At 41.9% G+C, this 16,677-nt stretch overlaps 2 protein-coding genes across 8 annotated transcripts in view; both read left to right on the forward strand.

The window, feature by feature from the left end:
- The first annotated feature begins 17 nt into the window (after positions 1 to 17).
- On the forward strand, positions 18 to 3,190 carry vito (nucleolar protein viriato). 3 transcript variants are annotated; one of them, XM_022788112.2, is made up of 5 exons: positions 59 to 235; positions 642 to 654; positions 890 to 1,190; positions 1,439 to 1,633; positions 2,496 to 3,190. In XM_022788112.2, the coding sequence occupies exons 3-5, from the start codon at positions 930 to 932 to the stop codon at positions 2,745 to 2,747; spliced, it is 708 nt and encodes a 235-aa protein (XP_022643847.1). In that variant the 5' UTR covers positions 59 to 235; positions 642 to 654; positions 890 to 929; the 3' UTR covers positions 2,748 to 3,190. The 3 variants fall into 3 exon arrangements, with proteins under 3 accessions (XP_022643849.1, XP_022643847.1, XP_022643846.1); XM_022788114.2 differs by lacking the exon at positions 642 to 654 and having other exon boundaries at positions 18 to 141; XM_022788111.2 differs by lacking the exon at positions 642 to 654.
- A 141-nt stretch (positions 3,191 to 3,331) lies between these two features.
- Positions 3,332 to 16,677, forward strand: part of bchs (WD repeat and FYVE domain containing 3 bchs) — a 71,304-nt gene continuing 57,958 nt past the window's right edge. For 4 of the 5 annotated variants that reach the window (XR_002670288.2, XR_015324287.1, XR_002670287.2 and 1 more), the window contains exon 1: positions 3,332 to 9,506. Coding sequence is in view for 1 of the 5 variants with exons in the window: in XM_022788079.2 (XP_022643814.1) it covers positions 9,231 to 9,506 (276 nt within the window). In the remaining 4 variants the exon portion in view is untranslated. Of the gene's footprint in view, positions 9,507 to 10,311; positions 11,904 to 16,677 lie in introns of those variants that run through there. The other variant, XM_086984286.1, reaches the window with a different exon arrangement.

A 16,677-nucleotide genomic window follows, 5' to 3' on the forward strand; every position in this document is an offset into this window, starting at 1 on the left:
TCGTGTTTAGGCGAGTAGTTTTGAGTATGGCATATAGAGCCAAGATCTGTTCCTGTGGCCAGCAGCGCGTGTGCCATTGTTTTGGTCTGTCGAAGCGTGCGCGCGGCGCTCGTAAATAAGTGCATCCTCAAATTCAAAGTGGTAAACGTGACGTTAACTTTATTACCATTATAGATTAGTACGCGTGTTTTTGTGTTGAGATTCTTCGCAGGTACTAAAAGAAGCTAGCGCAGAGGTATGGACCGTTCGTTAAACAGTTATCTGTGGACTTTATAGAAAAAAACTATATCCAGACAATTGAATTATATGCAATACTTTTCAACGTTTATGCGGCAATGATAATTCGGATGTTGACTGTAATAACCGTTGTTCGTTAACTATCCTGAGGTAGAGACATATTACCTATTGAATTGAATTGAATTGAAAATTAACAAACTGCTTGAATACATGCCAAGTGCAGCGGGAAGAAAAACTGGTCACGTGTCTTTAGATATCATTTATATACATGAAAACTAGCGTTTTTGTTCTAGATGCCAATTTAAGTTGATCATTAAAGTTAATCCTTTTGTACGACGTAATGCATGAAAACGTAATTGCACATTAACGTCAATCTCAACAACAACAACAACAAAAACAAAAAGACGTAGTAGCCAGGTTAGTGGTTTGCATGTATTAAAAGTTAAATTATCTTGCCTACGGCAATATTTAATTGTTGTATCGTTTTTTCATTGATAACAGCATTTTTTGATAATTTTGCATATTAATAAATAATATTTTTTAGCAGCATGACTATTATTATTATTATTATTATTGTTTCTATACCGTAGTTACACACCCTTCGACTGAGATGAACCCCAAATTTACTTTACGCATCGGTGCTTTTTTACAGGTAAAGAAACACTTCAAGCAAATTCTAACAAAAATTCAATATGGGTAAATCAAAGCAGCAACGCAAAAAGGAAAAAAAGATCGTGCTGATGTTCGACGAAAACGAGCGTCGAGAATTTCTGTCCGGATTTTCGAAGCGAAAAAAAGAGCGTCAGCGCAAGGCCAAGGAGAAAACTCTTGGGCGTCTCGAGGGTCAACGGAAAAAGCTTCTCGAGGAAAAACGCACCATAATAGCGGATATCGTCCGTGAGGGCGGCATTAAACTGCAGGATCCTCAAAATCTTGAGACCTTGGCAGGCCAGGTAGGTGTTACAAACAACAGGTTGTCTAAGCTTACAGGATAATGCAGCCCTTATTGTTTTCAAGCATCGAAACTCATACATATATATATATATATATATATATATATATACCACTTACGATATTGCCATCAATCATACAAAGATACTTAATTTTACTCATGGACATTAGAGCTCCTCGAAAAATTTCTTAAGATAATTCAATGATATATGTCCTTTCGGCAAATTCCGTCTACTTATACAATATCTAGAGCGAAACAATCGACTGTGGTGAACATACTGTGACAATTACTGAGCTTGATGATGCCTATAGTGCAGTACAGGACCTTGGTGTCGACGCGGAATGCGATAATAGCAATGAAGACGACATGGATTTTGGGGATAGTGCAGGAATTACGAATGAAACCCAGACAATAGCAGGCGGAAGTGTCAGCGATCAACGGAAGGTACTGGAACCATTATGTAGTTTATTTTAATAACTATTTACTCTATGAAGAAATGAACGCAAAATAAAGTAAAAAATATACGCAAAATACCAAAATATTCTAACATAACCTGTGCTTATCTAGTATTAAGTGAAGAGCCAGTTTCTAAGAGAGTAAGTAGTTAAAATTGTGACTAAAATGCGCTAGCGCGGATATCGGCACTGAGAGGACACAGCTTTTATCCAAAATTCAAGAGATCATCAACACTAAGCAACGCCTATCACTTCTGGTTAATTTGATCTTTTGTTACATTTTTTCAATGCTAACATTTTTGATCTGAGCATTAAAGTAAAATATGTTCTTTCATTTTATAAACGTTGTTGATCGACAAATTGACTATACAGAACATTGACTAAACTCTACGTTCAGTTGTGAGAACAATAGGTCCTTTGAAAGTCGGCCATTTTAGCCGAGCACAGAAAGAATAGGCGTAAAGTCTCCATCGATTTGTTTCATCGGCAACCTTAATCAACAAAGTAAATTCAACGGTAGTCAAATAGAATCCGGTCAAGCTAATGGACCCTTCCTTCATGTATTTCGTTGAGTTTTTCTTACATTAATGCATTTGTTTGTCTGGACGTTTCGCCTTCATTTGTATGTTCATCGTATTTGATTACGTATTCCGTAACATTACAAATAGCGCAATGACGAGCCAAGTCAATGTCGGATACAACAAGCAACGGTTGGAAGTTCAGCTTTCTAGCGGCAAGTTTCTAGTTTCAGCGGCAACAATAGCAGACGATTTCCTCCAATCATAATATCTACGTTCATTCATTTATTACATCGTTCTTAATAGGTTATGCATTCAACTGTCATTTTGCAGATTCGCCTCAAACAAATTTCTGAAGAACTGAAGGATTTCAGCGTGCAGATACAGCCGATCAAGGCTGCACTTAATAAGAGAGCAAAGAAACGCAACAAACGTAAACAGAAGGCTCAGGAGTTGAAAGAACAGGAAGCACGTCAGAGTAAAAGTAGACGAAGAAAAGCTGGGGCCAGTCAGGTAAAAAACAGTAAAAGCTCCATGGTAGGAATTAAAAGAAAGAAAATCAATAAACACATTATCAAGGATTAACGCCAACAGGATGCGCTACAATAAATATGTATATAGTATGGGATTGAAAATGTTTATCTAGGTAAGCTATTTGATATATTACGTTTTGATAATATTAATAATTATTATCATTGTTCAGAAACGGTGGTGATTATGTATTCTGGGAAGTATAGTCGCACTCGGAGGCGAAAATATTGTTTAGTAAGTTATGAAGAAACAGGGTATTGTGGCTAGAAGATATAGTCCTGTTTCATATTTTTACACGCTGTTAATAGGCGTCTCATGTTGATAAAATCAATGTGTGCAAAAATTCTACATGTTCAAAGGCATCGTAGAAACTCGATATTAATATTATTATTATTGAAGTAATTCGTGTCACTATAGCAGGAGGAACGGTGAGCAATAACTAGCAGTTCCGTACGTTTCTGATTGTCTCCTTAATAAATTTAATAGCTCAGAAAGCATGATTTTGTCGGTCACTTCAACATTGCAGGAATCCAGTGATTTAAATTTGTCACTTACTGAGAAATTCAATTTAATCTAATTGAACCTTTAGAAAAGTAACTTACGTCATAAGCTCAGTTCGTTATCAGTTGAAGTTCTGGCCTCGTCGAGGAGAGTCTTACTGAATATGCTGTCCTCAATCGGACTGTAAGTCTTTCACAAATTAAGTCATAGCTGATTTAACCACCTTTACTGGTAGTAGTCAAACCCTTCATATATGTACGTCATTTTTAGCGTCGTGGGTTCTTCTGAAAAAGCAACGGGAAGGATTATTCAGCTTTTGGATATGTACAAGATATGTAATGTAGTTTCATTTTGGTAATAAAGGGCAAATAAGACTTTGCAACAAAGAAACTTTAAGAATGTTCGACGCGTCGAATAAGGTAGCTTTCTCACTCAGCTTAAAAATGGTATGTTATACATAAATATTGCAATAGGAAATATTAGACTGTCTACTGGTACTGACGTAGATTAAAATTTCCTCTTAAAATGTTTCATCTGGTGATAGAATGGAAATTTTTTTTGGAAAAAGAAAATGCCAGTTGAATCTTTAACTTCTTTTATTTTTTATAGAATTTGTATCTATTCTCTGATAATAGGCCAGACTAGCGATCCCTGACTTGCACAACCCATAAATTAGCTATCAAACTACGGCTGTAGCCAGCTCATGAAATCTCTGTTATGGGAAAAATTATGAATCAGATAGTTCGCTGCATTTAAGGGAAATCATTACTAAGTTTTGTAGAGATCACTCCGCCCGGTGTGGTTAAATCAAGTAAGCAACTTAACACGCAAAACTCAAATGGCCATTCATTTTAAGTAAAGCCATTGTTGTAGAAATGCGACTGTTGAGTTGAAGATGTGAGTTTTGCATACATCTGTGAGCAGTTTGAGTGCATACTTATAATTTTAAAGATTAAGCAAGTAACCAAAGTTAAAACTAGAATATTTCGAAAGCCAAATGGAAAACTTCTCAGTAGCTTTTAGGACAGAAATTAATTAATTCGTTCAAAACTAGTTTTTTCAAGTTTCTTTCACGTAGAGGGATCTACATATGGAATCAAGGAGAGAATGTACTGGTAGGAGATTGTTACTGTTACAGATTGTTAATCCAAATGAAATCATGAGTTTTGTGGTTTTTAATTTGACAATTCTAACTTAATAGTTTGTATTTTAACTATTAACCCTATGGTCTTGTAGATTTTAACGAAGAGAAAAAATAAATGAAATAGAGGTTTCCAGAATGTTTAGTTAGATTTTCAAAAGAGTTAGTTTATTTTTAAAAACTTCCTTTATTTAAAAAGAAAAAATAAATTTACAGTAACGGAATTGCTGCTAGACAGCGAGAAATCCTTACAGAATATTTCGTAACGAAATAGATGAATGCGATCCATGCTGACATAGGCAATATGAATATATAAATTGCATAACAGAATGACTTTTTTTAATGTAAAATCCATATTAATTTTTTTAATTAAAGAAGGATTTTTAATGTATGCTTATAAAATGCTATAAAATTTTGGTCGTATCTATAATCTAGTCGTCACTATTGACAAAACAAAAAATAAAAGCTCAAAATTTCGCGGGGTTGGACTCTTCCCTTTATCTTTTTCCTTTACTTTCAACAGTGCTCCTTTCCTGCTAAGTTCACTTGTCAGACTCCTTCGGAGCAAAGCACAGCACCGCTCGACGCAGAGCACAGGAGCGTTCGCCACTCGGTGAGTAAACGGAAGCCTCGCGCGGGAAGAGAATCGGTCTGTCGTTTTTCCACGCGGCTGCATCCACTCGCCACTTCGCCACTGCTCGTGTGATAGAAGGTAAAGGTAGACAGAGAGAGAGAGAAAGTGGGCGCTACCAGCTTGACATCCCGCTGTACCCCGGCTACCTGTCAACTTTTCGGTACCGAACCGAAGAAGAACCAACGACGAAACCGTGTGGCTATATCGTGGCGTGTATTTTCTTTCTCTTCGCCGGCTCTATTGCCAGCTGTAACTAAAGGGTCTTCTGCTCCGCTTTCTTTCCATGCTGAACACCTGCGCCCCTACTATATTTGTGTCTCTGCTTTGTATCTGTTCGGCGCTGGCTCTACTACTGGTGCTGCTGCTGTCAGTGCTCCAGAAAGAAAGAGAGAGAAGGGGCGACAAAGTAGGCCGTGTCGGCCGCGATACCAGCCCAGCGATCGCGGTATTATTGGAAGCGTGTCGAGTACAGAGAGACGGATAGGGAGTTGTGTGATGTGGTGCATAACGAGCAGAGTCTGTCCGTCGCCGCCGCCGCCGCCGCCGCCGCCGCTGCTGCTGCTGCTGCTGTCGGCGTTGCCGTCTGTTTGTTGACTGTCTCCATGCTGCTATCTTTAAATACTAGCTGCTATGCTAGTTGGGCGGATGGCTTGATGCCTTTCTACTGCCGTATAGCTCTGCCGCTCCGACTGGTTTACTCGTCTCCCTGCTGCTGCGTTTGACTACAGTCAGGGCAGCAGTTACTGCAGCTACTGATCGTCTCTGCTCTGTGCTGCTGCGACCGCCGCCGCTACCAAGTGAATCGCACTCTTTTAGCTGCCGGAGCTCTTAGAGACAGCTCCGCTGCTGCCGTCGCTGCAGCGGAGTGCGGAGGAGGGGTGAAGACGGATTGCTTGGATCGTGACAGTGGCCGTAGCTATTGCTGCTGGTGACTGCCGTCGATGGGTTTTGTGTGAAGCCATTACGAACGCTGATTGGGATGGGTTGACTGCGGCTTCTGCTGTTGTCGAAAGCTGCAGTCGCCGCTGCTATCGGTGGATCGGCTGACACGATTTAGTTATGCACTGTGATTATTATCACTACGACATCTTGTAGTGTTCCAGTTAGCGTGAAGGAAGCAAACGGAAGGTGTGCGTGTCATCGATCATGGCTTGGGTTCGCTGTGTCGGAGTAGGTGTATACATTGGTGTGCGTGAGTGTGCAGATGCGCCTGTGCCGTTCGTAGCACTGCTGCTGCTGCTGCTGTGACAAAAAAATATAGTGGATCCGTACATGGAGAAGCTGGAAGGCTGCCGACATTAATGAATGGCTGGCTGGTCGATACTGGTCAGCAGAGCTGCTCTCGTAGAAGATAATGGGCAGAAACGATGGGACTGCGAAAGACGATTCGAGCTAGCTAGCAGGAAACGGGATTGCAGGACGCTCCTCGTAAATGCCGCTACATAGAAAAGAAGACACAGCCGCACGCTCGTGAACTCTGCACGACACATTGTGTTCTATTCGCGCACTTTCTAGCCCATTGATACTCGAAGTAATGGTAGCACGACTGGACGGAGGGGACAAATGTTCGATCAATTCAACCAGTTGATTGTACGAGCCCTAGCCATGCAATAACAGCAGCGGCAGTAGCTTCAGTAAATCGAGCGGACATCTCCTACTGTTGTGTTAGAGCGAGTTTTTTAGCCAGAGTTTTTGCCAAATGTCGTAGTACACTGTTGTTTTTTCATTGTCGTTATTGTTGTTGTTGTTGTTGTTGTTAACGGTGAGAACGGTTGTCGTCACAGCATCCTAGATTGCTGCGGCTGCTGCTGAGATAGCCGAAATTGGCTTTCTGGGCATAATCGCCCCCTTTTTCCCGAACGGAAGCATCCGTCATACTGCCAGCGACTGTTCATTCAAACAACAAAGAGGTAGCTAGCTGTTATCTGGCAGAAGATAACAAATAACCAGTTACTTGACAGCCGCTCGCATTGAGCAACGGTTAAGCAGCCGAGTAGTAATACTGAACTGTGCGTGGCCACCGAAACATCAATGACATATTCTACGGTGCTACCACACTATGGTAAAGAGAACTGTAGCAGCCCATGATGATATAAGCACATCTTCGTCATTATTGCTTTGACCACACCTTGAATTGATCACTGAGAAAGAAGTGTTCGTCCGGAGTTAACTGCTGCTGCTGCTCCAGCTGCAGCTTGTACGGAAACAGCAGTAAAGTCCGTGCTGCAACTCGATCGCAAGAACAACAACAATAATAGTAACTTTCATAGGAACGGTGTTTCACAACCAATAGATTCGTGTCAAAAACCAAAACTCTCCCGTTCAGTCTTTTTGCGAGAGCTCGCCGTTGTAAACACCTATTGCAGAACCTGTCACTTACACAGAGCCCTCTAGAACGAGCTAGGCTAGGTGGCAGGGGGTTGCAAGGGCGAACCGTTCAAGCCACTGAGCGAGCAGCATCAACAGCGGCGGCTCAACTCTTTCTAACCCTGTTACGTCTTTCGCGCTCTCACGCTGCCTTCTAAATGGGTAGGGGGTAACGCTGTAGAACGACAAAGCGCATCATCAAAGAAGGGCAAACGATAGTAAATCTACTGTGATATCAGCGCTGCGTCTGCAAACAGCTGAGCAGGATGGTATTAGCGAATCAAGTGCGGACGAATGAAAAGACGCTCGCAGATGAAAAACAAAACAAGGGAGTACAGTACCGATTCACGGCCCTGCGCTGATGATGCAGTTTAATGCGGAGATTCGTGCTGCAGAAACCGCTATTCGTGACTGGATTGGCCGTGAAGATATTTCATAAACAACAAACACACATATCCGGTTTTGGTAGTGTGGTCGGTTTTATGGCGTTTCGGAACTAGGCAGGTCAGGACGTATGAGAAAATTGTTGGTGACGCGAAGTACCGCAGTAATCCGTGTATACGTCTTTCACAAACTGAAGCCCATGAGGGTCCTGGTAGAACTGTATAGAAGAAGTCGTTTTGCTGGCGGCAGCAGTACCCCCAACTGCCTATGCGGGCTTGTCGACGAACAGCCACAAGTTGACGACGACGATATTCCCCGAGCGAAATCGTATCTGGTAGAATCCACTTGCAATTATCAATCAAGTGATAAATTGCTATTATCAACGAACAAAAGCAACCAGTGATTGTGAAGGGGACAGCGAACATGCGCATTTGTGTGAAGGGTTAGGGGTAAATTAAATCATTATTGAATACAGTGAAGTGGAAGTGAATTCCGTATGCTCCGCAGCGCAAGTAAAAGTGGAAAAAACACATCGTTCTTAGTTTGGTTGCTGTCAAATCCAAAAATAACGACAATAACAGGTACAGGCCATCGCTTAAGGGACTTCTGCATCTTTAACAATTAAGTGAAAATTGTTTGTATCTATATTTGAATCTCATGTTACTGATGACGCTGACGATGAGACTGCGTAAGTCAAATGAAACAACGCAGCAGGTCGAACGACTCTAGTGTGGCAACAAGAGCAGAATAAGGGTAATCGGTTAGCGATCGGATTCTGGAATGAGGAAGTTCGGCAGGTACGGAAGATTTGTCGAAGATCGCTATGTGTCGATTCACAGTAGACAGAACACTGACTGGGAGATGGGCATGAAAAGTTGCCGTCGTGTCTCCGTTAAGTGACGACAACCTCACGTCAGGGGGGTGGCTTGGATCATAGCTACGGCAACAACACGCGCACTCGCATAACTTCATCATCGACGTATGTCCGAACGGAACAAGAAGAAACGTCAAACAACTATTCTCCTTTCCCTAAGGACACGGCAGAAACCCACCGTTCTCTAGATACGCGTCCACAAACGCCGTAGGGTGTCTAGCACTATTAGCACCGTCACTTCCGCCACTGCCCTACCGTAACAATCTATCGAATCATCGTAATTTGCCGTGTGTTTGGCTTGTAGAAGCGATATATATATATATATATATATATATATATATATATAGATATATGTTATTAGCGAAAAAAAAATACATGTGTGTGCGGAAAGCAGAACTAGGTGAATCGGGGTCCTGTAGAAGATGTGCGTTATTGTATTAGCGCAGTTAGTCGATCACCCCGTGATATTGTTGGCGTGAGCATATATACATAGAAAGATAGAACAAGCCAGGAAGCGGAGGAAACTGTTTAACAAACAACTCCCCCTCGTCATACCGCGACGACTCCAACTGGAAAAGTTGCAGCATTCGTGTGTGCACTGGCTAGCACTAGCGCAACGGCACGAGTGGCCCCGTAATGAACTACATGAAGAAATTACTTGGTGGTGGGGGTGCGGGGCCCCCGCCGCTGGCAAACCAGGACCCACAGGATGCCCTTGGCTTGACCCATCTGAATAAGCTTTATGGTGAATTGGCCGAACCCTCAGAGCCACTCACTCAGGCCGAGCAGCAGTTAAAACTGTACAACATGCTCCCGCTTTTCTGCAAAGTGTTTCACAGCTGCCCCGCCGAGAGTATGCAAGCCAGCTTCGAGTACGTCGTACCGTTCGCCAGAGCCGTAGCTAAACTACTCGTGAGTGTTCGATTTTATACCGTTATAGATCGTGGAGTAGTTTGGGGTTGTGCGATAGGAGAGGGCTTGACGCGCGAAGATACACAAAACCGGGAATAAACAGATAAAGACGCACATGCAATATCCATTCTAATTATAGACAGGCATTACACACTTGCTTTTTTTTGCTGTAAATAGTATAGTGTATAGTGAGGTTGTTTGTTGTTTAGCTGACCAGGTCTTATACTAGCTGCATCATCCTCTCGTGTTCACATTTGATTTACAATCGCTCACTGTTTCACAGGTTTTTTTTTTGTTCGACTTCTTAACGGGGTAAAATGATACAGGTTTTCTGCACATTTAGCCAGAATAGATTTACTTTGTTCTGTAATATTAGCACAGGGGGTAATAGGAAAAGCATCTGACTCGTTGGTCTTATCAGCGAGTAATCCTCTTAGCCGGGTACGCACGAATGTGTATGCATGTGTGCATCACTAGCCTTGATTGACGTGATTCATGATTGATGCGAAATTATAAAGACGTAAGAAATAATTAGACTCTGTGCGACATTTAACGTTGCTACTTTCAAAGAAAAGCAATAACATGGTGCAATTTGCAATACATTTTGCTATAATTTTTAGTAATTAAAAAATGCTATTCACTGCGTGCACCGATAGTCGTCGACGCGGTGTTCGCCGCGAGGTCTTCCGTATTCCATAACAGGACATGTTGGCTGACAGGAATAAATTTGCTGTTGACGCTTGGCTATGTCGTTTTGTTGCAGTGAACAAGATAGCATACACCGACTAATGGTTATCAGAAAACGGGGGACCTTTATATTGCGACATGTACGAACGAAAAACTCTGCTTTGCGTTGAATGTAACTTAAGCTAAATCAAACGTCACTGGAAATCGCTTTCTTAGCAATTCAGATAGATTTTTGATTCATAGCAGTCGTCAATAAACTGCTTTGTTACACTACATAAAAACTATGGAACTTTCATTAGCCGCATGGCTGTGCTTTATTATGAGTGTGCGCAGGAAGCCACAAAAACAGTGGAAGAAAATGGAGTGAAAGTAAACCTAATCTTATTTGTATGAAGTAATTTCTAGATGCTTGAATACCGGGAAAAATAACTCTAATTTCATTTGAACATCCATAAAGTGGAAAGGACGAGAGCACTGAATCGAAAAAAAAAAAAAACGCCTGTATTTGAAAAAAGTGTGTCGATTGAAAAAGACGTGTCGTCGTAACGGGCATCGTTCAAACAGTGCCCGCAGACTGTCCAGTGTTATGTATGCCTAATACGTGCCTGCGTTGTACAACAAAACGGCCGGGCCCTCATTGACGTATTTCGGATTCAACAGGTCTGACTTGTTGTGATTCTGACTAGAGGAGGGCGATTACGCACTAATCATCATCATCGATACCCCAACAGTACGGTCCACGGAGACACTGTTCGGGTATCGAGCGTCGCCTACAAGTTCACGTTATAAATCTATCGGATTTGTTTGTTCGCCGGCAAAATAAGATCCCTGCTGACCTGTTTTAGTAATAACATTACTAATTATGGTATTTCGGTAATTGCACAGGCATAAACACTAGCGCATTGGGAATCCAAATAAACGAAGCAGTGCGCAAGCAGGTAAAGTTGGTCGTGACGCAACAGGAGAGCCACGTCAACTGTGCCGAGAGATCCTAAACGAAACAACGCGAGTGGCTTTTATATAAAGGGCAAACGATGTGCTGTCTATAAATTGGACAGTGAATTTTTGGGCCGGACATCGCCTTTTGACGTTGATGCCGCGCCATTAGGGCAGCTGCGCAGGGCATTCGTTTCAATTTTTCAGTTGGGTCGGCCAGTACGATTCATACGATCGGGTACGGAATCTTGTGGCGATTGCATGTTTAGAAATCTGGCGAAAGTAGACTGAATAGATAAAGATTGTAGTCACGGAAAGAGGATGCGAAGAAGCAACTTATTAGTTAGATGGTTTATGACAGATGGAGGTATAAATGTAATTTAAATTTTTCGGGAGAGTACATTTTTGGGGAGGCTAACGGATAAATAGACCCAGCTGTCGCCACCTGTTAAGAGTCGTCAATAATGCTTGATGTGGTGTACTGTTTTTAATTAATATCTATTTTTACTCTTACTAATATTATTGCAGCTGAACATTTGAGGGAATTTTGCTTTAGCGAACTAGCAAAAATTACGCGTGTGTGCATTTATTTAAGAGCAGTCGAAAAAACAAATTCGCTCCATTCGTTTTTTTGTTTGTTTTGGCACATGAGCTGTGGAAGGATTTCATCGAGAGAGCTCCTTCGGCTTTTGGAGTTGTGTACATAGATAGTTTCAGAGGACGCCACGTACCGTTAGTGCGGACAGAAGAGGCACATTTGTGGAATAGGTGAACGTGAGTAAATATTCGATTATAACATTATGGATTAACGATCCTGACCGCTCTCATGTCCAACGGTAGTTACAATGTTATGTATTCTATTCTCGTCACAGTCACCGAGCTAAAACCATTCTGCTATTGGAGTGCTCGTAGTGCAATCCCGAGTGTTCATCTATATATGTGTATACGGTAGTTGTTGAATATGCCAAAATGCGCGGTTTGTATCTTAGTTTTTTCAGATTTATTCCGAAAGCGTGGTTATGTATGTTTTCGTGTAGGCCCACCGCAGCCGTGTTGAGTAATTCACTTCTTGATTTATGGCGGCATCTGTAGTTCCCACCAACTGTTAACTTGGTGCCAATAGCCGTTTTCCTGCGGTGTAAATGTGAAACAAGCACGCAGCTAACTTAGTAGCATTCTAAGAAGGATTGCATATTCCCTTATGCTTACGTTCGAGGCCTACGTGTCGTAGGATTAAGTAAATGTTGACCTGAGCGGACCTTAAATTGTCGGTCTCTGTATCCATTGGCAGCGTTGGCCAAAAAGAAAGAAAATCGAACTTCGACGCTTTGAATTGCGGTCTTTCGTATTTCGTAAGAGCTTCCCCTTTTTTTTTGCACATTCAGTAAGCTTTCGCAGATACTATGGCCAATAATATAACCTAGATTAATAGTTGTACCTACGTATATGAGATTACAGATAATGAATGAACTAGTGTCATGGCAGGTATATGATTGAACGACTGAGATCCTATATAATGTATGACATCATAATCGAGATAAATGTTCGATTGGAAACGTTCATTGTTACCATACGAAATTATTGCTTTATGTTACTGCTCTTCGTGTTTTCCCCGAGTATCGATGGCTATTCTTCCCACTATTTTATTTCTCTGCTAATTATAATAAAATTTCAGGTATTTCTAGTATCTTCTGCTTGATTGACCTCTCCGCTTTCACGAATCGTTTCCCGTAGTTTCGAAACTAATATCCCGATGACATCTTTGTAATTTAAAATCCCTACGAACGGCGTAATTATGTGCATCGATAGCGATACTTGTATACGCCTGTAGCGCTTCGTCATCACAACATACGCGCAAGGTGACATGTGTTCATATATATGCAGGAAGTAGTAACTAGCCGAGTTTTTGAAAGGGGTATATGTAGTAATTGGCTCCATGATGTTTTTCTGGTACGAAGGCTGCTAGTAGATCTGAAACGTTATGCGAATAATGACTATTGTGCTAAAAGTAACGGTTGGACGGCAAAGCTAAATGTGTGCAATAAGCCTTACCTAAAATTATGCACCGTTAACTGGTGCAACTGGATAAAAATGGGTAGCAGTAAGGGGCGTGAAGCGTTCGATTTCAGCTGCCACTCAACTAATTAGCAGGAAATATTATAGGTCCGTTAGAGAATGCTAACGTTTGGGGGAACAGGATATTAGGTGAAATGTTAGTTGCTTGTTCTATAAGTGCAACGCTTCAAAGTTCTATAAGTGCAAAGTTCATAAAATTATGAAACGTCAACTGATCTGGTGAGATTCGGTTGACCGGATTTAAGTTTCACCATATCTTAGCCTATACCTTTTTCACCTTTGTCGCTATTGTATGAAGGCGATGTCCTTCTTAACTTCTAGAATTACCTATTAAGTTTATTCAGAACCAAATTGTTCACTACGACACTTTTGTAAGCCGCCGCTCTGTTCGGCTATCGTTTGAGCTGCCCTTTGACGTCACAGCCCATTCATTTCAGCTTCTCAAAGATTTCGTTTTCTGTTCTTGTCCTGTTTTCAAAAAAGGTTCCTGCGGTCAACAAGTGCAAGCAAATGTAGCTCCTTATCATGTTCTACAAAGTACAGGTAGAGGAATATCATTGTTACAGGTGGTGCCGGTATTGAAAATGTGACCGATTTCGATTGATGAAGTAGGTGAACGTGCTTTTCCCGTGGGGGATCTTTTTTCCGCTGGTCTTTACGGTAAGAAAAAGGCGTCGTGTCGAACTTCGCCATTTGCAAACTGCACCGGTTTTGATCGAATCACAGGTACGTTGCCGTACGCGTAGCAAGCCCGTTCTATATCCGTCTCTCGATTTCAGCGATGTTTTCAATCCAGAACGGCACTCGCTTAGCTCCTGTGGGCTTTTCGATCAAGTCCAGAAAATCGATTAGGTCTAACAGCTTTCATACTTCCTCGTGCCTGTCGTAATACTAGGTTATGGCTAGGGTAGCTTTTATCTGCTGCTGCCTTTCTTGCGGTATCTGGCGTAAATTAATTGTGCCGGTTAGGATCATTAACAATGACATCCCCATCATCGATGATGCAAACGGCCCATCGTCTCTTGAAAACGGGCTACACGGGGGCGGTGGGTCACGTTGATTGTGAGGCATATTTGCCTCGGCTCCTTTTTAGGCGTTTCTGATATTGCCATGGACCAACCTGCATCAGAGAAATTAGAGATGAACGCGAAAGTATAAGACTCAAAAGAAGTATGTGGGATTGGACGATGGGGGGTGGATGAAAAAGAAAGCGCAGAACTGAACGACAGAGTATAGTTACTGTGGTGTATAGACGGTAGTAATGACAAGATCACAGCATTTTCTTTTACGTTCAAGGCCGCGAACGATCGAAGGCATTGGTGGGAAGTTGGGCATTATATCGGGTATTTTCTGAATGGGATGAGAGGCGAACCATCATGGCCTTTCAAGGTTGTCCCTTTGGGGCTGCTTCCGGGGCGTGTTTCCTGTCTCGTCGCTTGCGGATATTGCGGTAATCGCCGTAATAAATTAAGTTGAACAGACTGCGAATTACCGTTTAGTTCTATGATCCGCTTGCTGTTGCGTTTTGTTGTTTGTTGGTTTGATTTTGCTTGCAAGTGAATTTGTGGATGAAGATGAGAGAGGTAAGCAAATAATTACGTTAGTGTATGCAGTGGATCATATCTATGCGATGTACATATGAACTAATCATTGGCGCTCGAGATGTGCCACGTTTTCTTCATATCTCGACTATTCAAATAATGCTAGAAGACAATCTACAATTGCTATCTAACGAGTTCAAGGTCAAGTCACAACATACAGAGAACAAGCTAGAACCAAAGCGTGCGGGCGCCATTTCAAAGTATTCTGACATTCGAAGCAAAATCGAAACTAAGAAGACCTTTATGATTAAATATGAGTAACAATATTTGCACATAATATTCAATATTCGTGTATTAATTCATTTCCTAAAATGTTCAAAGTCCTATTAAAGATTTCGAGCCTACGGCCGGGCAAGTCGCTCTGATCAAATATGGCCTTCAGCCACCCGTTATACTACGCCAGCACGCAAGCCCTAAGTTAGCAGAAAAACCGCATCTAGGTACCATTTCTTATTTTAATCGCTATTTGGCCTTCGTCCAACAATTTTAACACTTAATACTACATAAACAACGACTGTGGGAAACTACCGCAGGAACCCGTATTGATAGACCCTGCATTCTTTGCAGACCTTGTCGGGGGTCTTTTGCAGGGCTTTTATCCAGGTAGAGATTGCCACCCCACTCTTTTAAGAGCCCTGAGTGCTAACCTCGTAACTGTGTAGTGGCCTGCGCTCAAGCTTCCTAAATGAACAATATTTCTAAGCGTGAATGTTGAGTCAGAACCATTGGTTTACCACATGCACTTCTTTCAGATTGATCCCTGCATGATCACGGACAGAGGCAAAGCAGGTCGGCCTTTTAATAGCCAGCTAATGTGAATGAAATTTAAGCCAGAAGAAACGCAGCCTTAGCGTTATTTTTTGCCAGCAGAATTAAAAGAACAATGTAAAGGGCTGTTGCCTCTGCAGACGGGTCATGTCGAAAAAGTTTATCCAAGCGAGGATCAAACGTTGCTAGTTAGCTCCGCGTAGACAAATATCGTCGGATGTCAGTAGTAGTCTACCAGCACAGCCGTGCAAACGCTTCAGCAAGGGCCACCTACCGCTACCTAGATTTAGGTCGAATGGACCAAGACGTTAAATCGAACAGGGAGCTATGATGGGTAAGATTACACCCCGACAAAGAGTATGATGGAGCTGACCAAAAGTCTGCAACGTTTTGTGGATGCAATGTGTTTTTAACTCAATGAATTTGTCAAAAACAACTTGAAGGTAGCGTAGAGTACCTCTGCATAAGAACCGTTTGGCTCCTTCAAAAATGTCTCTTCAACCCTCTTCATAGAGAGGGCCGAATGTCCTTCGTAAGAGGTACAAAAACAAAGACGTGCCCAGGTCGATGAGTTGTAGATTCTCTCCGGCTGTAGATCGGCACTTGCTCCAGGACAAATACTGTTCTATTCTAATCGTTACCAGTATAGGTCACCAGCAGACAGCAGACAGAGTTAGGTTGCGAGAAAGGAACGAGGACAATGCCGCTTTTTAGAGCAAAACTCAATTTTACTGGAAATGGAAAAAAATGCCTTGTCCCTTACGCAGACATAAAAGCGTCTAGCTAAAAGCGCGGGGCTAGAAAGCCTAGAAAAACGTGAGCTTCTTCGGAGCAATTTATTTTTGCACCGAACGGTAAGCTGTAGAGACACTAAGGATAGCTGTCAGCTATGATGATCCAGAATTTCTTTTTGCCTCTCTTAAATACGGTCTGGAAGTCTCCAAAGAGACCTAAGAAAAAAAAAATGTTTCAGCCTTTTTTATATAGAACGTCACTAAAAGATTATATTAAGGTTATACGCACATAAAGGCCAGATATTGCCATTAACTTTAGGTACAAGCCCTATTTCGTGGTGCGAATTACCTTATTTTAGGCATCGAAAA

The sequence above is a fragment of the Varroa destructor genome, unplaced genomic scaffold (assembly GCF_002443255.2).
Source record: "Varroa destructor unplaced genomic scaffold, Vdes_3.0 BEIS01000001.1, whole genome shotgun sequence".
Lineage (NCBI taxonomy): Eukaryota > Metazoa > Arthropoda > Arachnida > Mesostigmata > Varroidae > Varroa > Varroa destructor.

Excerpts from the sequence above, each read along its gene's own strand:
- vito (XM_022788114.2), top strand. The coding sequence starts at position 930 with ATGGGTAAATCAAAGCAGCAACGCAAAAAGGAAAAAAAGATCGTGCTG. Across the intron at positions 1,191-1,438 it reads TTGAGACCTTGGCAGGCCAG|AGCGAAACAATCGACTGTGG; the intron begins GTAGGTGTTACA and ends TACAATATCTAG. Across the intron at positions 1,634-2,495 it reads GTGTCAGCGATCAACGGAAG|ATTCGCCTCAAACAAATTTC; the intron begins GTACTGGAACCA and ends GTCATTTTGCAG.